The sequence below is a fragment of the Hoplias malabaricus genome, chromosome 15 (genome assembly GCF_029633855.1).
Source record: "Hoplias malabaricus isolate fHopMal1 chromosome 15, fHopMal1.hap1, whole genome shotgun sequence".
NCBI lineage: Eukaryota > Metazoa > Chordata > Actinopteri > Characiformes > Erythrinidae > Hoplias > Hoplias malabaricus.
Genome location: NC_089814.1, coordinates 5,911,287 through 5,928,944, shown reverse-complemented (window position 1 = coordinate 5,928,944; position 17,658 = coordinate 5,911,287). Strand labels below are relative to the sequence as shown.

Sequence of the window (17,658 nt, the reverse complement as noted above, 5' to 3'; positions counted from 1 at the left end):
TCTATCACATCAGCTGACAGACACCTGAGTCAGCCAGTATCACAGGCATTGATACAGCGAGAGTGAGCCACCCTACCCACACAGAGAACGAAGCTAGGACCCCCGGGTAGCTGAGGTATCACATAGCATTGGACTTGTGATGCCTTGGTTACAGAGCCCATGCCGAGACCTTACAGCGTCTTTTTAGTGAACAGGATGATTATATCATTCACGAGGATATATCCAACATACCGTATGTAAACATCTAAATCCATTGTTTTAGCTTTGTCCAAATTTCAGCAGAACTCCTTACAGTGACATGGAGAATGCCCTCCTAATTTCATCAGAGGACACACAACTCATGAGCCTTTTTAATTTTGCAGCTAATAAGACAAAGGCTGATGATAAGCCAGTTCACTGTGAGCAGTCAATGCGAAGTATACCATCTTTTCCTTCTAAGCATTTGAGCAGAATGTGAATGTCACTAACATGGCATGCGTTCATGAACCTTTCAATGCCATTAATGCATGCAAAGCTGCTTGAATAGAAGCAACTTTTGACCCATTATGTTCAGCAGGTTATTTTGAAGGTTTATCTGTTTTCCTAATGATCTGAAACTGCTGCTGTAACCTTTCATTTCTAAATGATATACACATGGTTTCAACCTTATGTTTGGTTTAATTTTGGCTTTTATTTCTTAATTCTCTCTTTTTTTTTTTTTTTTTTTTTTTTGAATGTTTGTTGGCCAGATCCAGGCATGCTAATGTTAACTTGCTTTGCACCACTGTGACATCCAAGTCACACGCAATCAAAACTGATAAGCACTGGTGAGACTAAGCCAATCAAATCAAACTAAATCATAAGAAGGTCATAGATGGTCAGGATGTTGTTAAAATCCAGACGATTTAATGCCTGCAACAATGGCATTGATCTCCTTTTAACACCAGTCACCATCAGATGTGCCCAGTATAAGCCCAGTCAACATGCACATTTGAAACCTACTGTTAAATCCACTGTATCAACAGCTATAAACAGAGATCTAAAAAGAAAAACTAACAAGAAATCACCAGCTCTTGCAAAACACTTCTCCTGACCGAAGTGATTTGGATGAGTCTAACCAAAACAGAGGGGTCTTGTCTCATACGAGGGAAAACTACAGACCGTGTCATGATGGGTGCTCGTACTGTTCTTTTGGACTGCGAATGCTTGTTTTTCGTCCTAAGCAAAAGAATTTGACAAAAGCCAAAAGTTGCCATGCATTGACCAGAATGACATGTTTCACAATTGATGTATCTATCTTTATCTAAAAATTATTCAACCAGGAGTCCCTCTTGAGATGAGCTCATCTCGTTTTCAAGAGTGTCCTGGCCGACGAATAGGCAGCAGGTAAATTCCTCGTTACAATCCCAGCTTTTTCCCCATATCTGCAATTCTCCTGCAATATTAGCCTTTGGAAGCCACTGAGATGGCCCTTGGAATGAGATGTTACCCTGTGAATACAGCAGTGTTGTTTGGATTTAGATAATGAATGCACTGTGCACTGAAAACTGTGACGAATTAAATGTACTTGGTTTAAATGTATACCTTCAGGGTTCAGATATATTACATCAACACAGCAAGGTTTTATGATATTTACGCTGATGTAATTTATGGTGGAAATGGTATAAACAGTTAAACCAAATAAATTCAATGCCTCACTTTTTTCTCTGTGACAGAAAGGTGCATGCTAGTGAAGGATGCAAACAGTTGTAATTAACCCCTTATTTTTTTGTCATGGTTTGTATACTGTGCTTTCCACAAGTACTTGGACAGTCAAGTGAAAAAGTGAATATTTTTTGCTGAATCCAGCACTTTTAGTTTGAGATTAAAAATATATAATATGAAGTAAAAGTAGTACTGAGTATAAACTTTTATTTTAAGGATGGGTTCTTCACAGTTCTGCTCAAAATCTGATAAATTGTCAGGTTTTCTGAATGTGTTAGAACATCACATGGTGTGCAAACCAATTCTCCAGAGCCAGAAGTGAAGATGCTGCCCCAAAATAAGAGGTAACATTGTTTTAGAAAATGTTTGGCCTCCCACACAGTAGTAAGGTCTGTGTACTAAACCTAATATTCATCATTTTAATAAGCCAAAACAACTATTTTGACTTCACTGTCCAATAACAGACGGTACTTAACCTATACACTCTCAATGCATGCTTATATTTTACCAAGTTTTGTCTCTGAAGTGGTTAATCTAACTGTTACAAAGCTTTACAAAGCCATTCTGCTAACTATGACTAGCATGGTGCTAATGCTGTATTATACTGCAGGTATGCCACACAGCGGACTAATCACCATTCTCTCTTTACATCTGCTTTAACCTTGTCTTCAGGACTATTACATATGGCACAAACATACCAGTGTCTTCACCTGGGTACTGGCCATTTTATTAGAATCATCTACAATATAGGTCAATTTTGCAGGTTTGTAATCACTGACGGTCCCATCAATGCAAAGGAGACCACTGTCGGATCATTGTTACAGTGACAGCGATGTGGGTGTTGTGCTGGTTTATTGTAGGTGTTTCTGATAAAATGCCAGTGAATTTGTACTCAGTGAATTGACAAATTGGTATACTAGCTAGACCCAGACTACAAGACTCAGCTTTATCCCCCACCCCCTCCACTCTGTTTATGGAGCTTGGATGAGGGAGGTGGCAGCACCGGGCTAGGTGCTTAAGCTCAATAATGAGCCACAACACGCCTCACTGTGTCCCGCTCATTATTTAAAAAGGGGAAACACACACTTCTGCTATTGGGCCACGAGGAGATTGAGGCAGGCATAGAGCCATAAAACCATGTGCCTGAAATGAGCCCTGAGAGAATATGAAGCAGAGAACAATGGAGGCACCAAGGAGGTGAAGGAACATCACATGAAATGGTCTGCCATAATGGAGCCGTACAGGATGATTTTCCACTCTATTCAAAGAAGGCTCCAGAAAGAGCATTTTACAGCATTAAACACATTCTGCTGTTTCTCTTACTCTTCTCTGTAGCTGTAAAGGCCATGGCACACTGACCCAACCTTCCCAGATAACCCCCAGCATTCCGTCAGCACTCAGATATATAGACAGATTCAGTAAATACTGTAGGAATTAAATGAGGCTGTATGAATTCATTCCATAACTTTCTAGAACATTGAGCATGAGTGTGAATAAAGGGAAAGAATTCCAGAACAATGTGAATAAGGGGACAGCATTCCAGAAATGTGGGAATGTGGAGAAAGCATTCCTGAACTGTGTAAATGTAGGAAAAGCCTTCCAGAACAATGAGAATGTGAGGAAAGTATTCTAGAAAAAAAAGTGAATAAGGGTAAAGCATTATAGAAAAGTGGGAATGAGGGGACAGCATTCCAGAACAGCTGGAATGAAGAAAAAAACATACCAGAGCACTGGGAATGAGGGGACAGCATTGCAGAGAGTTGGAATGAAGGAAAAAACATACCAGAGCAGTGGGAACGAGGCGACAGCATTCCAGAACAGTTGGAATGAAGAAAAAAACATACCAGAATTCTGGGAATGAGGGAAAACATTTCAGAACATGTTGGAATGAGGGGAGAAACATTCTAGAACAGTGGAAATGAAGGAAAAACATGCCAGGATAGTGGGAATGAAGGAAACACATTCCAAAACTATGGAATTAGGGGAAAGTCTTCTAGAACAGTGAGAAAGAAGATAACAAATTCTAGATCACTGGGAATGAGGGGAACTCATTGTAGAACCTTTGGAACTGGGAAGAAATGCTTTAATGGGGAGAGAGATTTAGAAAAGTGACTGGTTTAGAAGATTCTAGAACAATTTAAAGAGAGCCCACAGAAGAGTGTAAATGATGGTTAATTGTCTAAAACCGTGTAAACTGTGAAAACACTGTAGAATGCTAAAAATATTCTAGAACCAGCATGACTTTTGGGGTCAGTGTACCATGGCCTTCTGAATGATGTCCTAATCCAAAGCTGTGTTTTTGTTCTTGGATCACTGTGGAGTCTCCAGCGATGTTCAGAGTGTCTAATATTTCTGTTTGTTTCTGTGCCTGGTCTGTTGTGATTCAGTGCAACATAAAGATTCAGGTCACTGTACCTCTGTTAATGATGTTAAAGCTAAGAGTAGTTGACTAACATGGAAATGCGAAATCCCCCAACTGATAATGTCCCACAGAAGATGTTGATCAGGTGTACTATGTTACAGGAGACTGGACCATTGTTGGTTTAGAAAGAACAAGGGAATTCTCAGCCCTTCCCCTTAACCCCTCATGTCCCCTAACAACACTAACCACCTCAATAACATGTTTCTGTTGAACTCCTTGTCCACAGAGTTCACCATCCCTCCACACATTTTTGTAAACATCATGTAAGTCTATACACATACTGTGGACGTTGTTGTAGCAGTAGTAATTAGTGAGTGTGTTTTGGAGAAGCATCTAGTTGTTGTCAGTATTTTTGACCCAATCAATCCCTCTGTGCAACAATAAAATCACGCATCAGGCCTACTGCCAGGCCGAAATGAACGTGTGAAAAGCCAAAGTGAAAAAAGTCAGGGTGTAATCAATTGCCAGTCTCTCACCTGCCAAAGCGGATATGAACACTGACTGCCACCTTAACAGAGTTCAGCCCCTCGTTCACTGCCCCGTGCGGATCAATACAGAGAGCTCAATCCGGTGTGTGTGTTTGGGTATGCAAGGACACGTCTGGTTTCCAAGAACTCCTGATGTCCCCAGGGACACTGGTGTCCTCCTTGAGAAGCTGTTCACGGTAATTTGTGTCCCGCTGGATAAACGTTTCTGTCAGCCTGCTGCCATTTAAACCCTGGAGCTTCCTCTGTTCACACTGAACACGTCCCTCTGCTTCTTTTCTGACCAACAGCTGACATAATGCAGAGTGCTATTTCAGGAATATGGGATATTGATAGCTTTTTCCATGGCATTTTGGACATTTTTATGTTCGTTACGGATGTTTTAAAGGGGGACAAAGGTAATTTAATAGACTACATTTTTTTTTTAAAGATGCTTAGATTTTAAAGCTGCATTTTGATTTGGAAAATCTGATCAATTTAAATTACGCTGTTCTCTGGTTTGTTTACGTTCAGAAGCGCCATCTTTTAATGTAAAAAAACAACAATGTTGTTTGTACATGAAGTTTAACTTGTCTGTAAGTTTTTATTCACTGTTCAAATTACCACAGGACCTTTAGGTAATGCAGTTAGCTGTCTCCTGGGTTTGAAGGCATTTCCACCTAAAGTAATTTGATACAGAAAAGATAAGTCAACGTTACCTAACTATGGGGCAGGAATAGAGCGATATCCTCATCTCGGTTCATGCTTTTCAAGCTATGGAGTTGTCTAAAAGCTCCAGATGAAGTTTGAGAAAGAGAAACCTAGCATACAGGACTGAGACACTTAGGTTTTTTTTTTACCCATTTACAGACACTGGGGCTTCACAAAACACATTAGTCCAGTTTTAAGCACAAACAGACTGGAGAGCAGCAAACGATGAGGAAACATCCTTCAAATTTTATAAAAACGGATTTTTGACAAATATCTTGAATGTCACTTTTTTATATTGTTGGTACATGATCTCAATAATATTTTCAACTATTTTTATTAGCTTATATTATATGCGGTGCGGATCCATCAACAGAAGAGTTTGTTGAAGGAAAGCTTTGCCTTCAGTGCCTCACTCAGTTGTTCTCTCTGACAAGACAATGTTTTTCGGCTGCTTCAAACAAGCGTTCCTCAGCCCCGGAAAAACTGGAAGTAACCCCATCAGTGTTTGAGAATATTCCAACATCCCAAAATATAAACCAACCAAATAATACTTTCTCTTTGGTGGTCCTGACAATTGAAAGACAGAATAGAATACAGGGGGAGGAGCACCAGAGCTAGTTTTAGGATTGATATCTGAAAAATAATCTCAAATTTTACAGGGTCAATTAATATTTAACTTAACAACTCACTATTAACTAAAATTCACTATTCAACTGTTCACCTTTTCTTTAACCTTAACCCTAATGCTCCCTCTACAGTTTAAAGGGTTAATGAAACAAGCCAGAAAGCAATCAGCCAATCAATCCCAAGACAAGTTGCCCTAAGGCAACACCTCTTAGAGGTTCTGTTATTGAAAAAGGAGTGAATCAGTGTAACACACTGCAGCTGAATCACACATCTCTCAACCTGCCCATTGTCAATCAGGTCCTATACCTCTCCTTACAAGAATTAGCTGATCGATGCTTGTCTCTGAATTGATTTCCCCGGTGGTTCATCCCTACTGCCGCAGACAGAATAAGATAAGTCTGGACATGACTTTAGCCCGCTAGAGCCTCTGAGCTGAGGAAGGGTCCACCTATCCTGACAGGGCAAAAGTAATCTAACCCTACATTGATGGAATCATTAGGTCCTTGGTTGTCTTTTCCTCCAAGAATGATATTAGAAAAGTACCTTACTTCTAATAAAATAAAAGGTTTTTCTTCGTATTAAAGGTTTAATCTAAATGACGTGAACAGCTGATTAAAGGATCTGTCTGTTGTGTTTTTCATTGCTTAATGGCTGTGTCATTTGCTTGAACTGTCCACCCTAATGGCCTTAAAACGGCCACGTTGACTACTCTTGTATTGACAAGGAACATAGAGCCGACTGATGTATGAATTCAGCATTAGATCACATTTTCACTGCCAGCCAAGTTTGTTAACCAAGCAAGGGCTAAAAAGGACCCAAAACATTCAATTAGTTGAGCTTAGCATTTTTAGCGTAGTTGGATCAGTGAGATACTTCTACGGTGTTTGTTGTGTGTGTTTTTATAAATGTCTTAGTGCTTAGTCCTTCATAGATGAGATTCATTCTCATTGTGCCACTGTGTAGCTGAGAAATGTGCTTTTTAGATCCTACTTTAGCACGTTATTGCTAGTGACTAGCTTCCCCTTCACACTGTTTTTGTGTCTCCATTCTGTCTACACTGTTCTCCCATTACTTCATAACCTGTGATGCTTTAGAACACTTTTTGATGGTGTTTAATGTGTCCACAGCTGAAGTTTGGTTTCTTATCTCTGGGATTGGCTGTTTACAGGGAAGAAGAACTCTCTGCTGCTGCAGAAGTTTCAGAAGGACCTGAACGCGGGCGTGTTCAATACGCAGGAGAACGAGCTGCTGAAGCAGATCATCCGGCAGGACCGGGAGATGGTCATGATGGTGGACAGGAAGCAGTCGGTAACGGGTGCCAACTCGACACCGATATCTGGAAACTCCATCATTAACTCTCCCGCACAGCCACCATTCGCTGCTAACATCGCTAACTTCGCTAACAGTCAGCTTCAGCAGTCTGCCCAAATGACGTACAGCACCGCCGCGTCCATCACTCCAGCTGCCCGCATTGCTCAGGGTGTGGCTTTCTCTGTGTCTGGTGTTCCACCTGGAAACCTGGCCACCTCCTCCCCCAACCCTCCTACACCCTTGCAGCAGCAGCCAAGCGGCATCATGTCGCCTTGCTCATTCACAGCAGCCGTTTGCAGCCCTCCCGTCCAGACGCCTTTGGCTGGCCGAACATTCCAGTACGGATCACCCACCGCCTCGCAGCTTTCCCTGGTGCAGCCACCCATTCCCCAGCAGCCCTTAGCAACACAGCAACAACAACAGCAGCAGCAGCCTCCAACCCAGCAGCCTCAGCCTCAACAGGCTTCTCCCCAAAGAAGCGAAGTCCACAAAAGCACACAGGCGCTCCAGTCTGGAAGCCTTAGCCGGGACATTCGCCACCTATCAGCCTCCCAGCCATCTTTGCCCCATGAAACCTCGCTAGCCATCCGGCCGCACCCAGCTTCCGGCGAATCCCTGGCCTCCATTCAGCTCCCTGCAGGTGCAGCCCAAGCCCAGACCCAAGCTCAAGTTCAGGGCCAAGTCCAGGCTCAAGCCCAGACCCCCCAGCAAAGCGGCATTCGCACCACTGTCCCCCAGAGGGTGGCGCTCTTCCGCCAGATGTCATCAGGAGCATTGCCACCAGTGCGTGCGGCGCCCTCTACTGTCCAGCACCGGGATCCTATGGGCTCCAGAAGAGAATCTGCAGTCTCGAGCACTACAGAGACTGAACAAGACAAGATGCGATTTGCATCAAATTTATGATCCCATTCCCCCCTTTTTTTTTGTCCCTTCTTAATTTATTTTGTTTTTTAAAGATTTAAAGCTTCATTTTTATGGAGAAGATGGGAATAAAAGAGACATATTTTTGTTTTCCTCCGACTCCTCTATAAAAGATAACCTCATAGATTATCCTGTACAGACTACCCTTGTATTATATTTTAGACATTTCCCATTCAACTTAAGAATGTATATTATACAAATATATATGTGTAAATCCAACTAGAATACTTGGCATTGACTAAATGAAAAAGACAGATAAAGTAGTATAAATGCAAGTCTTCCTTTCTACTAATTATATATATTACGAATGAACATCAAAGAGGATTTTTTTCTTTATTTTCCTTTCTTGGTTTTGGTTTCCCCATTTTGTATTGTAACTGGAAAGCAACATGAAACTGGACAGTGACTTGTTTTTTTTTGTTTTTGTTTTTGTTTTTTATTTATTTTTTACTCAGAGATGATAAATCAAGTCCAGCAGTCAGCAGCTTTTGGCATCACTGTGGAAAACCTACACGCGAACAATACTGGATAAAAAAAAAGAAAAAAAAAAACATGCATATATAAACAAAACAGAAAAATCCCAAAAAGCACATTTATAAACATAATACCAGAACACCAGTGGAACCCAAGTATTTGGGAAAGGTTCAGAGAACCTCAATATCGGCAATAACGCGGGTTAATGTGGGTGTAGGAGGAGTTACACTCTGCAATACTTTTGGAAGTCTAGTAAATGGTGTAGTGTTAAGACCGAGGCAGTGTTATGGGTCCAAAGGGAATAAATCTTGCATTCGCTGCTTTTTTGTTTGTTGTTTATTTGTTGGTTTTATTTTATTTTATTTTATTTTTTTTTTGCTTTATTGTTTTTAACAAGTGAGCATGGCTGCAGTTGGATATCATATTGGATGATGTTATTTTCTACTCCTGATTTCTTACTGAGGTGGTCACAATGAAATGTCGTTAATGACTCTGTGTACATTTATAATATTTATAAACTAAAGATTATCACCATTATGCAATAGACTGTGATATAATGACAAACTATATGTGTGTTGTAAATAGTTTTGTAGATCTAGTATTTACAGAATAATGTGTGGTGCATTCTCAATCATGGCAATGTCTTACTTCTTCTGTCTGAAGCCTGGATATCACCTATTTAAATATATATATATATTTATATATATATATATACACAATGTACAAAAATAAGTGACGAAAATCACAACCGATCATAATCATTAGAGATAAGCAAACCTTAATGCAAATAATGGCATAATACTGTAGTTAGTACAGGATAAATATTTCTAAATAAATAACTATATATTAAAATTGTTGACCCTGGTGTGAGGATAAAAATAATTGGAATTATTGTGATAGTAGTGATCTGGATCAAGACGCATCACATCCATTTGGACAGTGATGGAGGAAAAGTGTGTTGGAAATACACATGTATTTCATGGATTTATTCTTAAATGGCCCCTTATACTTACATAAATGTAACACCCTGAAAAGCATCGTCAATAAACCTGTACAATAAGATCATTACTGTTAAACGCACAAAGTTGAAGAGTGCACCCACTCAGTAAATAATCGTTTGCTTTGTTGAGATTTTTCTGTTGAGGTCAGTATTATGCTTGAGCAGATGACACACATTGCTATGCAGTAACGCCCGAACATAATCATCTTTCTTTTTTGTTTCTTTGATTTGCATTACTCTGTGTAAGAGAAGCCTCTACACCTTTTAACTATGCCCTCTCTTTGCCTTTTTTGAACCATATCATTTATCAGTTTTACATAACTTACTCATCTATGTACAGTTTACAAGAACCAGCATCAACCATTTCAGCATTTTCCTGAGATCGCATAATCATTTTTCTTGTAGAGAATGAACGGACAGACGAATCCATCTCAGCCACGCTGCTGGCACTGTGAACACAGAATGAAATGTCCAAACTGGTATTACTTGCACTGTATATGGATCTGTTGTTGTTGTTCTTGTCCTCGTTGTTGTTGTTTTTGAGCCGTCAGGATCTACAGTAGGAGTCTTTCTGTTGTCAAATGAAATGTATCAGCAGAAATCTGGACTCTGGTTTGATATCTAAGGGGTAAAATCTAAAGCTGTTTTGCATTAAGGTTTCTCTCTTCTGTATGTGTTTGTGTGAGTGTGTGTGCGTGTGTGAATGAATTCATCCTCCACAAGGCTTGAGACTCTGATAGATAAAGTCTGCTACAGTTATAAATGGTTTACAGTTCTCTCAGTCCTCTTCATAAAGTTTGTATCTGCACTTAAATACTTGGTGCTCACGTAAACCTGGTGGTAAGCCATTTTCAGAAAGTGGAGGATGTTGGAACTTAATCATTGAAGCTGCAGTCCCACTACACTTTTGAAGTTCATGTTACATACAGACTCATCAACGATACCTAAGTGAGCTCCAATCCACTGGTGGCGCCAAATCCATGCGAACTGTCTGTTCTGTACCTGAAGAACAACTACAGAAAGAACGTTGGGGAGTTTGGCTTAGAAATATAGATAGGGTAATGATTTGGATTCTAGTTATGGTCAGGGTTAGGTTATGTAGGTAGGTGTTACCAATTCCCATGTTTATCTACGAAGGGCGAGCTGAATTACATGCACATTATACAAATCCTGGGACCAGCCTTTTTTAAGCAACTATTGGAGTTCATCTTGAGAAAAGTCCTCGGTTTTGGTGTTTCCTCCATTTTAAAATGTTGTGCTGCTATTCACAATCACGCCCAGCACCAGAAGTAAACTGCACATCAAAATCACTAATGTGACTGCGGCATAAGTCTGTTGGTAAAGAAATTAGTTAAAATTTGTCCATTCTGGCATTTCAGACCCGCAACTGATCAGAGTTTCAAGCCCTTTGGATTCAACTTAATAAAACCGCGGTACTTCAGAACCCTACCTGCGTCAATACTGTAGTAATACAAACCCCAGCCACCTCCTCATACAAGCATGCATTGTCACAAATACTTAAAAGAGATACTATTTAAAAATGTTGACGTTTTAAATGTATTATGAGACTGATTCATTTCTGTTTGATTCTTTTCATTGTCTGCCTAGACGTTATCTGTGTGTATCAGAAGCATTGAACTTTTCACAGAAGGACATTCTTAAGTATTTGTGCCTAAACTATAGCCATATTTCACCCTGTTTGTTTTTTCTTTCTTTGTTGATACTTTTGTTCTTTTGGAGCGAGGGTTGTGCGTGCGCATGCGGCGGTGCATGCGTGTAGTTGAGTGTGTACTTGTTCTGCTTTTTCTGAAGATAATGCTAGTGATGAAGATGATGGCCAAATGCATCAGTGTGAGAGGAATGGTGGGACCTGTGGTTTAGATGGCCACAAGTATGATCAGTTTAAAATCAAGCCCTATTGGATCTGGACTAGTTTTATCAGTGGGGTTTAGGGATATAACAGCAATATAACTGGCATGCTATTGCAATATAAAGCTTCTGTCCTTTCTCCAAATTCCCAAACATAGCCAAGAGTTAAATGTCATCGCCTGCAAGAAGTTGGTGTATTTTATATGTAACAACTGAAAATATCATATTTACCACTTTAAATAGTCTTAGACATATATTTACGTCTCTTATTACGGTCTGATGGTAAAAAGCTATGATTTCTTACAGGGGAGAACGTGAAAATATAATTCCCGACGTTATTTTCAAAAGATATTTTTCAGCAGAACTACTGCCAATTTCATTGCGTCTGGCAAGATTTCTTGATATCCTGAGATAAGGCTTTTGGATTAAAATACTGTCGCCAGTATTAATCATTTACATTAAAGATCCTCCACTGTTAAAACTCAACCAAGCTCCAGTAAGGCATTCGACAAACCACATGAACTGGAAATGAACTACAAATGTGAAATGACTGGATGCATTCACCAGACGTTGTAGGAAAATCCAGAGCACCTTTGTAACTTTCTTTGTAGCCACTGATGTTGATGATGATGATGATGTTTGGTTTGATATGTTGTTGTTTGGAGCAAAACTGGCCAAAGTTAAATCTTCTGAGAAACTTGTTTGAATTGCACTTTCTGATAATAAATAGAGAGAGAGTGAGAGAAGTCTGTTTGATGCAGACATATGGCTCTGCTTTTCCATTGAGTAGATAAGGTACTATGGATATGTGACGCAAACTCTAAAAAGCCAGTTTTCCAAATCCAGATTAAGCTTAATCTTATACTACAGTGAATTTCCTGTGGAGATTGGCACTGCAGTTAAGTTCCAGTCTAGGCTTAATCCATATTTGGAAGACTAGGCCTAATATTCGTGCCCCTTTTTATTTGGGGTCAGAGAGTTAGCTGTGTTTTCAGTTCCAACATAGTGCTTATCTCTTGCTATGCCATAGTGTATAGAGTCTCGTATACAGTTACGATGGTCAGCAGATCTCTGCTATTTTTGATACTGTACTTGCCTTCGGAAGGAAACGCTTCCTGATTTCAATGTGCTTTTTTGCTCTCAGCTCTAAACTCAGCTCGCTTTCTGGAGGGAGGGACACTCACACAGTGCTCAGTACGAGTTTGCGGTCATTCGCTATGGAGGCATTAAAGAAACCAGCACATGTATTTGTATTTTATTTTCTGTTGGTTTGTTTACCCTTGCTTTTTTGTTTTGTGTGAATGACATTAAAAAGATGCAGGATGCAGAAGAGATCAAAGAAATAATGCTTTGAATAAAAGGGAATAATAAAAAAAAGTTGTGTTTACCTGTACTCTGCTTGACGGAGAGAAGGGAAAACAAATTGCAAGCTCCTGTTAAAATCAGTTGATCTGTTTCTCGTGCTCATACATGTAAACCAAGGCTTGGTTTAAAAAAAAATAATAAAAAAAATAAACAGGAAATATATAGTAAATAATAATAATAATAATAATAATACAGAAAATGAGAAAGTAATGGGTTACCTGATCTGGAAAGATATGTATACTTTCTTACAACTTTATGCAGACAAACGGTGTTTGTCAAAAATTTTGATTTTTTTTTTGTTTGTTTGTTTGTTTGTTTGTTTGTAAATAATAAACCTTTAAAATATAGAGAAAAAATAAAAAAATATTGCCATTTATCACTGTGTCTGTATTTATTTCTTTATTTGTGTTTGGACTGATTTCATGTTTTTATTGCATTTTTAAAAATTGTAAATCCAGAGTTACTACAGAGTTCTGATACTGATGTGTCAATCATACACACACAATTTATACAGAGCCAGTATATGAGGGAAAGTCCAAACTGATTAGGAAACAGTAATCATTCTCTTCATCCTCGGAACTTTCATTCATTCATTATCTGTAACCCTTATCCAGTTCAGGGTTACGGTGGGTCCAGAGCCCATCCGGAATCAGTGGGCACAAGGCAGGAATACACCCTGGAGGGGGCGCTAGACCTTCACGAGGCAACACACACACACCCACACCTATGGACACTTTTGAGTAGCCAATCCACGTACCAACGTGTGTTTTTATCCTCAGGACAAAAGAATAATATACAATAATGGTTGGGAAATCATAAATAACGTCAGATAAATTACACACACTCACGCTAAAAAGAGTAGGACTTTCAGCAGTGTCTGCCGCAAAATGAAATCAGTCAAAAATCATGTCAGTGCGGATTAGGAAATGGAGGAGGATGCCTACTTAGAAGACCCCTGTAAAGTTGGGTCCCCCGAGTACTCAGCCGTTAATACTTTTAAGATTCTTTTACAGAGCTTTAAAGAACTCTATAAAACGTGCTGGGCTCACTCCTTAAGTGTACATTATCACTCCTCTCACCAGAGGCATTGAATATTCGTCTTTTCCGATAATCGTTTGTTGGGTAGGTATTCGTTTTTTTAATTTTGAGATAACCGCTCTACAGCGCTTAACAAATATTGGGAAAAAGAGCCTCTGGGTGATAAAGTAGGCATCGGACGTAGATTTTCTTAATGACAAAAACCCACACAACACACACACATAGATAGAACATTCGAATATTCACCAAATTATGCAACTGAAGCTCCTAAAAATGGTATTCAGGACAGCCCTAGGGGTTATATTGACTGACTCATAACAAACAGGAGCAGAGAAGCTGGGTATGATCCTGAGGCATTATTGACAGACACATGAATTCATATGAATTTACAAGTAGGCAAGGGGGTACGGGATAGAGGTTCTTCTGTTTGTCGCATAAGTCCCAACAGGGATTTAATGAACAGGCCCAAGGTCCTGTTACACAACAGAACAATAAGAACTTTATGAAGAGTCAGACACTGCCTTGTACAAAAGTTTGAATGCTGACACTCTAATCTAATTACTAATCAACATATCCTTTGTCGTCCAGCAAGTACAACAAAGTAAATCTGTGTAGTTTCTGAATTCATTTCAACAAAACCAAACCCCGGATACACAGTAAATCAAATTTGAGTTGTGTAAAAGATATGACACATTATATATTATATATTATATACATTATACAGTGTGCTTTGTTAATGTTTTTGGTTAATGTCAAGATATGAGACACTTATTTTTACTGTTACTGTGCACCTAATACAGTGAACATCTTGTTATTGAGGGGTCTAAAGTGAGGTTGAAAATATGTTTGAAAATGAAAGATGAGACAGGAGTACCAGTACGCTCAGCGCATAAATATTTCAACATGTTTGAGGGACACTGGCTTATTAAATAAATGCTTGGCATGGCAGCATTGCTACTATCAATATCCATTAGATAATGTCAAATCTTAAAAGATAATGTATATCTTAAATCATTAAAGAGTCGCAGCACTAATCAGAAGTACAGAACAGATGAGATCTGATGAGCTTGTGGCATGGTTTGCTGAAATGTTTCATGAATGTTTGGTTCTGAATAATCCATGTGGTCAGTGACTAATATTTTCAGCTGTTGTACACACAGTATTTTACATTAATGACATATTTAGGGGCTTCCAAAATATCGCAAGAAAGAACCAGGCAAGATTTTAATTTCTGGACTGTGTATATTGGTCTATTTCTCATGAAATATCATGATAGTCAGTTTGTTTGCAGTTACTATGAAAGAGGGTCACTGCAGAGTCACCGTTATGTACATTGACTGCATGCCATCAGACCTTACCTTGCATTAAAAAGTGTCTGAAACTGCAATGCCATGTTTATGTGGACGCTCTGGTGGTAGATTTGCAGGCTTATTTCTGCGCATACATTCAGGAGAATCATAACAGACGTGGAGGAGCCGGGAGGTAATTGGACATGTGAGTTAAATCTCCAGCTTCACAGCTTACAGGTCAATCTAAGGTCAGCCATATTGGGAGAATCTTTCCCCTGGTTGGATGCATGGATCTCCATTAAATATTAAAGCCCTGTGTAAAGTGCTGCTTTCACAAATCCACATGACTGAGAGTGTTGCCTTTATTCTGAATGCAGAGAAAAGCCCAGATGACACCCATACAAATCTGCTTATACTCATGTAAACGAGTAAACAAATACGGTCAGAGACACATTCCACAAAGCCTTTCTTACACACACATTCAAAATCGGGTAGCGCTATTCTGGTTGTAAGACCTGTTAAGATCTTCATAGATTCACCACATATGCTTTCACACAGTCAGCAGTAGTGGGAATTTCAAAGCTTAGGTTGTGTGTATCAGGTGAGCACCAAATACCATTCAATGAGGTCCAGATATTTTGAAGTAGGGGATCAGATACTATTAGGTAAGCATCAGTACCACATACTTTTACGTGAGCACCAGAAGCTATTAGATGAGAATACTCTTAGTATCCAACTTGTAAAGGAGCAGAATAAATCCCATTCTAATGTAGTTAAATATACCTTAGCAACACAAATAATCACTGGGAGTTGAATAATAATTTCTGGAGTCTCTGGACACATAATTAATGTGACAGTGTATCTGGTCAAATGAATATTTCTTTGCCGTAAATAAATTATACAGAATTGTATTAATTTACTAACTCCAAGAATCTTATATTTCAACCTTGCGTTTTATTTATATCTTAAATGTTTGGGTTTTATTACTGTTTTACAGCTAAGGTGTCCGTCCTGTTTTCTGGACAAAAAAAAAGCATAAATATTACCACAGCTAATTTCTGTTGGAAATCCATCTGAGGCACATGATTCCACTGAAACATTATTACCTTCTGCCTTTTTATATAAAACAATCTGACCTTCCGAGTGTGAGCTGATACAGCTGCCTCCGAGCCGTTTCAGTTACATCGGCTCAGCTAAGATTCCTCTCACTCCTGAAGTGCAACTACAGCAAGATCTGCCTTCCTGTTTTCATACTCTACATTCGGTCTGAGATTCCTCTGATTCCTGTCCTGCTCTTCATTTCACTGAGGTCAGAAATAATAAAATGTATTTCAATGAGCTTTCGACTTTAAGAACTAACAATTCATTTTTACATAAACATATTCTGCTACAGTGGTGCGGGAGGTGGTGTGAGGGTCTGAGTGTCCTGGGTTTGACCCTCGCCAAGTGTCTGATGTGTTCTCCTTGGGTCTCCCCAAGCCGGGGAGGCACCAGAAACACCACGACCATGCTCAGGATGAAATTGAATGAATGATTGAAAGAATGGATAATTTCACATAACAGTAGTAAAAGTAGTAATAGTAATAATAGTAATAATAATAATAATAATGTGTTCTGTTCATGCCTGTGTGTGTGCTCCTGTTTCTTCTCACAACCCAAAATGAAATGCTGATATGTGCATGTACAGCGTGAAATTGCCCACTTGTGTGTGTGTGTGAGCGAATGGGTGAGGGTATGATGCAGGATGCTGGAAAGGGTTGGTCACTGCCTTGCACCCAATGATTCCAAATAGTCTCCAGACCCACCGCAGTTAAAGAAAATGAACAAATGTGGTATTCATATAGTGCTTTTCTAGAAAAAAAAAAGACATGTAGAGCTGATATTACACAGAACACAGGTCATCAGAAGTCAATCAAATAAGCACAAAAATACAGGGGTGGACAATATCAAAAATAACATGGAAGGAACATAACATGGGATTCAGAGATAAAATTAGTGCTGAGGAAGGTCACGGGCCAAGGAAAGAGATATATTTGAAGATTGGATTTCAACATGGAAAGAGAATTAGATTGTAGGACTTCCAGAGACCTAGAGCAAATCTGGAAAATGCTTGACTGACAAAGCTATGAAGGTCAGATGAAGGAACAGAGAGGAGTGCAGCTGAAGAAGACCTGAGAGCACAAGTGGCTATACAGGGAAGAATAAAATTGGACATACAAGAACTTGCAAGATTGCTGAGAGATTTAGATTTTTAAGTATATGCAGTACTCTACCAGAAGCCAGTTAAGATTAAGAGCTGACATGCTTGAGTTAAGGTGGTCTGGAGGGGTTCCAAAGAACAAAACAGGGACTAAGCCTAGTCCTAGACTAGTCTGCATTTTCATACCTTCTGTGACACCAGCCCTAGAAGAATCAATGATATCAGCAATGAAAGGTGACTAATCCTTTGTTTAAGCAGAAAAACAGGTACAATTTGCTCATTAA

The 17,658-nt window shown here is 39.4% G+C and overlaps 1 protein-coding gene across 2 annotated transcripts in view; it reads left to right on the top strand.

Annotated features, from left to right (window-relative positions):
* Positions 1–8,135, top strand: part of LOC136668387 (potassium/sodium hyperpolarization-activated cyclic nucleotide-gated channel 1) — a 165,625-nt gene extending 157,490 nt beyond the window's left edge. Inside the window, exons 8-9 of one of the 2 annotated variants that reach the window (XM_066645880.1) lie at positions 1,302–1,365; positions 7,076–7,412. In XM_066645880.1, coding sequence (XP_066501977.1) covers positions 1,302–1,365; positions 7,076–7,262 — 251 coding nt within the window. In that variant the 3' untranslated portion in view covers positions 7,263–7,412. Of the gene's footprint in view, positions 1–1,301; positions 1,366–7,075 lie in introns of both variants that reach the window. The other variant, XM_066645879.1, reaches the window with a different exon arrangement.
* Positions 8,136–17,658: the final 9,523 nt, after the last annotated feature.